The sequence below is a fragment of the Cyprinus carpio genome, chromosome B16 (assembly GCF_018340385.1).
Source record: "Cyprinus carpio isolate SPL01 chromosome B16, ASM1834038v1, whole genome shotgun sequence".
NCBI classification, from domain to species: Eukaryota; Metazoa; Chordata; class Actinopteri; order Cypriniformes; family Cyprinidae; genus Cyprinus; species Cyprinus carpio.
Window position 1 is genome coordinate 8,946,732 of NC_056612.1, and position 7,430 is coordinate 8,954,161.

The following is a 7,430-nucleotide window of genomic DNA, read 5'->3' on the forward strand; positions in this document are numbered from 1 at the left end:
TTGAACTAGTACATAGGAAAGTTTTCCAAAACCCTTATCAATGGATAACTAATAATATCTGTTATATTTTTCCGCAATATTTTTGTTCTTGCATGTGCAATTGCCTTTAATTAGCCTACATTTAATTATTTCTTATTTCATTAATTGAATTTAATAAGGTAAGAGTTAGTTGCCACTTTCATTCCAGTTGCCTAGATATCATAGGCACATGCCTCAAAACAACAAAACTATTTTTCCACCAGAAAAAAAAAAAAAAAATGTTTATTGAACACACATTTATGTCCCGTGACAACATGCCCCATTAGTGAGACATTTTGTTTCCACTTAAGTATTAGTATTTTCAACAAGATTTTGCAGTAAAACAATTCTGAAACACAAGAACAATTTAATAAAACAGTAAAGGTTAGTAAGTGAAACAAGATTACATTTCTATCATCTACAATGTAGACTATGTGGCACCCTAAGCTGACAATTATGGAAAAAATTATCAAACAGTTTCATATATTTTCATTAAATCTACCTTCGTTATATAGGCTGCTTATTTTATTTATTTTTAATCTAACAGCTGTAACACAACTAATATTTAAAATACTGTACTAAAACTGGAAAGTTGAAATTTAGGGTAAATTTTTTGGCAGAGGCTATAACTAAGGGAAAATAGCATATTTTCTTAGCAATAGATGCTAAAAAACGTTGGGTTGTTTTTTTAACCCAACCGTTGGGTTACACATATTAGGTCACTGTTTGGGTTATCTTAAAATTTGTTGGGTCATTTGTTTTCAGCGTTGGGTTATTTTTAGTTATAACCATAGACTGTATAAAAACAGGTTATAACCCAACTGTTGGGTCAAATATTGTTCCCGCTTCACTCCGGTTCAAATTTTAACGGTCGAGTCAGCGACTCAGTGGACATCAGCGGCTGCCTGCCTGTTGATCAGAGGTAAGTAACTGTTAATATAATTAAGTTATGTGTACTGAAACGTTAATTAAATTCTAAAACTATTTTAAAAACGAAGTTTTAACTCCCTTTAGTCAGTTTTATTTTCTTCCCCATAGAATCAAATCGATTGTAAATGAATATGCTGTTCCCGTTTGCTTGCTAGTATTAATAAATAAAAACATTAGCTGAAAGACTAGCAAAACTGTTTAGAAAATTATTACTTTACGTTAATAAAATGGTGAAATGTGAAAGGTCTCCGAAATCTTTAGGCTAGAAAAGCCGCACAGACCAGTTATCGGACCGGACCAGTGAATGAAGCTGCTCGCGCGAGCTGGCCTCACACATCAGTCATGCGACAGACACCAGGGGCAAGTTCAAACTCAAACCGGTGTGCACCGTTTTGCTACGGTTTCCGGTTTGAACGACATGTTTCCTGGAACGGTGTGCAACCAGTGTGCAACGGGGTTTGAGATACGTTTTCTCTTGTTTGGTGGGTGTGTCAAACATGTCTGCCCAATCAGCAGCAACGTATATATAAACCACGCGGTATTAAAGAGACAGCTCGCACAATGTAATTAACATCAAATTCACGTATTGTTTGCACATGTTTATTAACATTAAAGGCAAAATAACTAAAATAATAAGAGCACAAGTATAGATCTGGACAACAAACAAACCATACTAAATATAATTTAGTAAATGCAATGTCATCTGGTCCTTTCCTTAGGAAGGTGTGCTAAATACTGATTAATCTGATTAATATAACAAAAATACTATACATATTTATATATTTTGCTACTGTATTATGGAGTGACACTTTCAAACACCTTTCTTTATCCCCCGGGGGGCGATAAATATTATATAATGATAAATATTACAATTTCATAGTACAACAACAGTGATCAGCAATAATGATACTCACAATGAAAATAATAAGGTCATATAGATCATAACAGAGTCTCGGAGGTAAGAAGTGGATTAAACTTCACCTGAAATGTTTGTCTTTTCATCCTGAAATGCGAGGCAAATGATCACAATAATTAGGAACCACAGTTTCCACAAATCCCTTCACTTGATTGGGATGTTCTCTTTTATTCTTGAGGGCAAGGGCAATGACTGTAACATAGAGCGTATTTTGCAGAATTAAACACGTATTTATACTGATTTCATCAGGCTCCAAAAATTATTCAAAAAGAACACGAAGAATGGCCTTCTCAGCTGCCATAGTTGCAACTCTTGCGTCATCAGAACAGGGTGTTCAATGCACCACCGTTTCCGTTTAAAAAACGTTTTGCACCGTTTTTGTCGGGGGTGAACGCAACACAGATTCAGCGAGAAGTGTTTGAATTCGCAGAATTTTCTGTTATAAAAGTTCAAAACCCAGACGAAAGAGCGCAGCTGTAAGGCAATTCACTCATTCAGTAGAAATTCGTACCAGTGCCCCAAACTTACATAATGTTAACGTTACTCCTACAACAGACGTTTAAGAGGGGAGCGTAAAACAGAAGCCATTCGTCTCATTAGAAGTCAGTGTATCAGAATTATTTGAATGTGTTATTTTAAGGTAAAAAAAATAAATAAATAAAATAAAATTACATACATACAATTGTTTTAATATAGCCATGCATGTTGTATTAAATCCATTACAAGAATAATGGAATAGCCTGTAATTATAGTATTTTTTTCTTATGAAGCTATAACAATTTTGCATTTATATTAAATGTGTTATACTAAACATGTTTATATTTATGTTTTAGATGGATTCATTTGTAAAGGAAAGATTACAACAGCGGAACCTCTGCAATTTAATAGAAACATTTCAAGGTAAGTAATTATGTAATTTAGTGATGTATAAGATTTTTTTTTTTTTTTAAGACTTTTGTTTGTTAATGGTAATAAACTGCCTCCTCTGGAGTAGCATGGTTTCTCCCAAGACTTTTTTCTCCCTCTACCACCAAAAATGAGTTCTTTGCCACAGGTGCCTGTGACTTGCTCATCAAAGGATCAAAGCATTAAAGGGTTTGTTCACCCAAAAATGAAATTTCTGTCATTAAGTTGTAACCCAGTAGAATAATATTCTACAGGTAATGAGTTTACTGCTTTATATATTGATATATAAATAAATGTGTATGCTTTTAAGAACGCGAGCATATATCAAGTTAGATTGTTTTACACACGTAGTTTTAACCTACAAGTTAGGTCTTTCTTTATTTTATTGGTTCAAGAGAGTTAAGTCCCGCCCGCGCCTATGTCTTCTGTTTTTTGAGTGGTTGTTGAGGGGGGGATTGACAAGGCGGGGAGGCGATATGCAGGCTATGAGAGAGACGCGCGGTATGCGAAAATAGGTGAATTATCTGCGAGTTTTACAAGTTTAATATCTTGAACTGTAATACTGATATCGTGTGAAAGACATGATTCATATTTATTTGTGTTTATTGTGAGTTCGCTGTGAGTGTTTATACGACATTCCGGTATCTTTAATCGTCAGTCACGCGCACGGACTGTTTGTTAATATCCTGTACACGTCATTCATCTGAACCGGACTGTTAAATTAGCGGAACATTTACACAGAACCGATTGATCCGTGAAGCAGTGTTGTTTCCTGCACGACGCGGGGGAAATTGAGGACCAGATAGCGCCCCAAATACCCGCGATATTTGGGGTTCCTCGGGCTGCGTGGGAGGAGCGTTTCCTCGGCGGGCGAGAGAGAGCAAGACCGAGGAGCTGGGGGAGGCCTAATACAGGAGTCCAGGATCGCGGTTTGCTTCACACATCAAATTGAGGTACCAGTGTTGATTTGTTTGTGCTCAGGAGAGTGAAGGGGCCATTTGTCAGTTTCCCGGGCCACCACGAACACAAGCTACGATCCAGGCCTGCAACGGTGTGTGTGTATATGTTTATGTTTGTGTATGTGGGCCCACAAAATTTAATTTTCTTTCATATTGTGTTTATTCAGCGTGCTTATTAACTGTGAATATTCTAAGTGATTTCTGACATCCAGAGTGAATAAGTTTGTACATTTCATTTCAAGTGAAGTCACTCGTTCCTTTAATTCTGAGTGTTTTGTTACAGAGACCATTCCTGTACTCCTGTCCCCTGAGATATAGCTTTTTTGGGGGTTTAATTTGGTCAGATCTAAAGTCTATGTGATTGTGTGAATACATCACAGCATTCAAATTCTATCTTTGACTTTCTGTTTCTGTTCTAATTAAATTCTTTATATTTTGTTACTTATCTAAGAGTTTGTGCTTGACTATTTATTATAGTACATAGATAATATATTATATATATTACATTTGAGTATAGTACATAATTATTAATAACTTCTAAAGGAGAAGTAATTAATTTGTGACACCAGAGGGGCCTAACTTCAACATCTGTAGGCACATAGTTAATGAATTCTGGTGCGCTGCCCTATTTAATCAACATAAAGACAGGTAGGGGGCGCTACACAAAGTGGGGGCTCGTCCGGGATCTCCCTCTGGCAAGTCACAACTGAGTTCCTGAAAGAAAAGAAGAAAAAGAAAAGTTAAGCTCAAGCATACCCTGTTGTTGAATTTTAAGAGACTGAGAACTGCATACAGTGTTGTCATGGCTCTAACAAAAGACCCATTCCTCCAAGCAGAGTTGGCCAACTGGTGTAAAGATGCTGGCATTGATGAGACTCATGGTTTAATGCTTTTAAATGTACCTGTTCACACAGAAGTGGCTGAAATTGAAGAGGCGATGGAAGCCGTAAAAGCGTTAGGAAGAGTTCGTGTAAGAGACACGAGAGAAGTCAAGTCAAGTCAAGTCAAGTCAAAGTTTATTTATATAGCACAAATTTAACACAACTGTAGCTGATCCAAAGTGCTTTACAGTAAAACATGATTTAAAATAGAAAAGAGTGGAGATATAAGCAAATATCATATACAACAGACAAATTATACAAAAAAACACCAACTATATATACATAAAAAGAATAAAATAATATAAATACATAAACAGTATCACTCAAAAGCTAAGGTATATAAAATATGTCTTTAAGCTAGTTTTAAAAACATCCAGTGATGGAGAAGCCCTAATACTCAAGGGTAGACCATTCCAGAGCTTTGGGGCAGCTACAGAGAAAGCTCGATCACCTTTTGATTTGCAGCGAGAACGAGGAACCGATAAAAGTAACTGATCTCCAGATCTTAATTGCCTAACAGCTGTGTAAGGTTTTACAAGATCAGAAATGTAATCCGGGGCCGAGTTATGCAATGCTTTGTATGCAAAAAAGAAGAATCTTAAAATCTATTCTAAATTTTATGGGAAGCCAATGCAATGAGGCAAGGACAGGGGAGATATGGTCTCTTTTTCTAGTTCCTGTCAGCAATCTAGCTGCCGAGTTTTGAACCATCTGTAAACGGGAAAGTGTAGATTGAGGTAGGCCAATATAGAGCGAATTGCAGTAGTCTAGTCGAGAGGAAATTAGTGCATGAATCACTACTTCAAGGTCTTTTCTAGAAAGAAAGTGTTTTACCTTTTGCTACAGATCTAAGTTGGAAAAAGCTACTCTTCACAACTGCATTTATGTGCTTGTCAAACTGAAAAAGAGGGTCAAAGTAGACACCAAGATTTTTTAGAAGGACCTACCTCACGTTCTCTGCTGGTATTGTGTGAGTGCAAACAAGCCATTGACCCTAAGCGCATACCTACTGAAGTGTCCTGGGGAGAAAAGAATGAGCCATGGTCAGTCATAGTAATTCAGACACAGGAATCTGCATCTGACACAGCTACTGGAGAATTTACTGAAAAGCTTGCAAAGTTCTTGATGGAAGAAGGAAAGTCTCTCAGTGATATACAAGCTTTGATTTCTCCTCCCAGTGCCCCAGACAGTTCCCCTGAGTCGATTATACGCGCCATGGGTGAGGTCTTTGCAAAAACAGTAAAGCTCCCAAGTGACAGCAACGCTTATCGTCGCCTGCGCACCTTATTCAGCCGCTGTGTTCCAACCCCTGTGGGAGAGGAGAATATGGAAACTTGGATGGACCAAGCCAGGCTGATGATAACTGAGTGTGACTGCTCTGAAAAAGAAAAAAGACAAAGAATTGTGGAAAGTCTCAAGGGAACTGCATTGGACATCATAAGAGCTGTTCGATTTTCAGATCCTGAAGCAAGTGCTTTGCAGTATTTGGAAGCGTTGGAGAGCACATTTGGATCATCTGAATCTGGTGAGGATTTATACTTCAAGTTTCGTCTTATGCGCCAGGGCACAGGGGAGGCTTTGTCTGAATTTCTGAGAAGAATGGAGAAGACCCTTAGCAAAGTAGTGGAAAGAGAGGGACTGTCCCTCAGACTGGTAGACAAAGTTCGAGTAGAACAACTGATTAGAGGGGCTGTTAATTCTGACATGATGTTGCTCCAATTGAGGCTGAGAGAGAGGAAAAATAACCCACCTTCTTTTCTGAGTCTGTTAAAGGAAATACGTGAGGCAGAAGAGAGTGAAGCTGCTCGCCATAGAATGTCTGCAAAAGCCAAAGCTATACACTTTCATGAAGATGAAAGAGCCAGCACCTCGGTCATCCAGGAACTTAAGGCCGAAATTGAAGAATTGAGAAGCCAAATAAGTGGAGGTGAACCAAAAACCTTGTCTACTTCATCATTAGTGATTAAAACAAAAAGAAAAAAACAACCAAGAAGACTGAAAAAACTGATGATTCAGAAGTCCAAGAGTTAAAGAAACAGGTTCGACACTTACAGCAGCAGTTGGCAGTTTCTGAGTGTCAGTTCTACCCAATACTCACCTCATGTTCCAGAACAGCGGCCAACACCATCCCAGTCTGCCTCCACGTCCTTAAGATACAAGACAGCCAGGACAAGAGATGACTACTTCTGCTACAGGTGTGGAGAAAGAGGGTCATATTGCAACAAAGTGTCAAGCTCCACCAAATTCTGATCAAGTGATTCAAAAACTGATTCGTTCCTTGCGGCAGGCAAAGAGTGGGAAGAACGAGATGGGTGAAGATAGAACTGCATCAAACCAGGCATGTTTCTCCAAAAAGAGCCAGACAAACATCTACAACTCCAGCCGCCTTCCCAAAGGTCTAGAAGGGCCAGCATCCACTGTAGAAGTGAAGCTTAATGGCTGTGGGTGTCAAGCACTATTAGACAGCGGATCACAAGTGACGATAGTGTTTGACAGCTGGTACTCAAGGAACCTACCTGATGTGCCCATTCACCCTTTGACTGGATTGTCCATATGGGGTCTCAGTTCTTCCAGTTACCCATACAAGGGGTATATTGTGGTGGATGTCACCTTCCCGGCCTCTGTCACTGGTGTGGAGGAGCCATTGTCCATCTTGGCGCTAGTATGTCCTGAGCCCCTAGGTCCCTCCCAAGTGCCAGTCATTATTGGTACGAACGCCAGTTTCTTCAAACGCCTTGCTGCTCTTAGCCATGATGCTGAAGGATCCAGTGTTGCACATGCTTTGAGAATCCAGACTCAACACCCTGCAATCCAGCTGTC

At 38.7% G+C, this 7,430-nt stretch overlaps 1 protein-coding gene across 1 annotated transcript; it reads left to right on the forward strand.

Annotated features, from left to right (window-relative positions):
• The first annotated feature begins 4,326 nt into the window (after positions 1 to 4,326).
• LOC122140085 (paraneoplastic antigen Ma2-like) lies at positions 4,327 to 6,762 on the forward strand. The gene is made up of 3 exons (XM_042741878.1): positions 4,327 to 4,717; positions 5,550 to 6,263; positions 6,721 to 6,762. The coding sequence occupies exons 1-3, from the start codon at positions 4,532 to 4,534 to the stop codon at positions 6,760 to 6,762; spliced, it is 942 nt and encodes a 313-aa protein (XP_042597812.1). The 5' UTR covers positions 4,327 to 4,531.
• The last annotated feature ends 668 nt before the right edge of the window (positions 6,763 to 7,430 follow it).

What these genes read in the sequence shown, in the direction of transcription:
- LOC122140085 (XM_042741878.1), top strand. Translation starts at nt 4,532, where the DNA reads ATGGCTCTAACAAAAGACCCATTCCTCCAAGCAGAGTTGGCCAACTGG. An exon ending in GTGTAAGAGACACGAGAGAA is followed by an intron (nt 4,718 to 5,549) that starts GTCAAGTCAAGT and finishes GATTTTTTAGAA; the next exon opens with GGACCTACCTCACGTTCTCT. An exon ending in AGGGACTGTCCCTCAGACTG is followed by an intron (nt 6,264 to 6,720) that starts GTAGACAAAGTT and finishes CTCATGTTCCAG; the next exon opens with AACAGCGGCCAACACCATCC.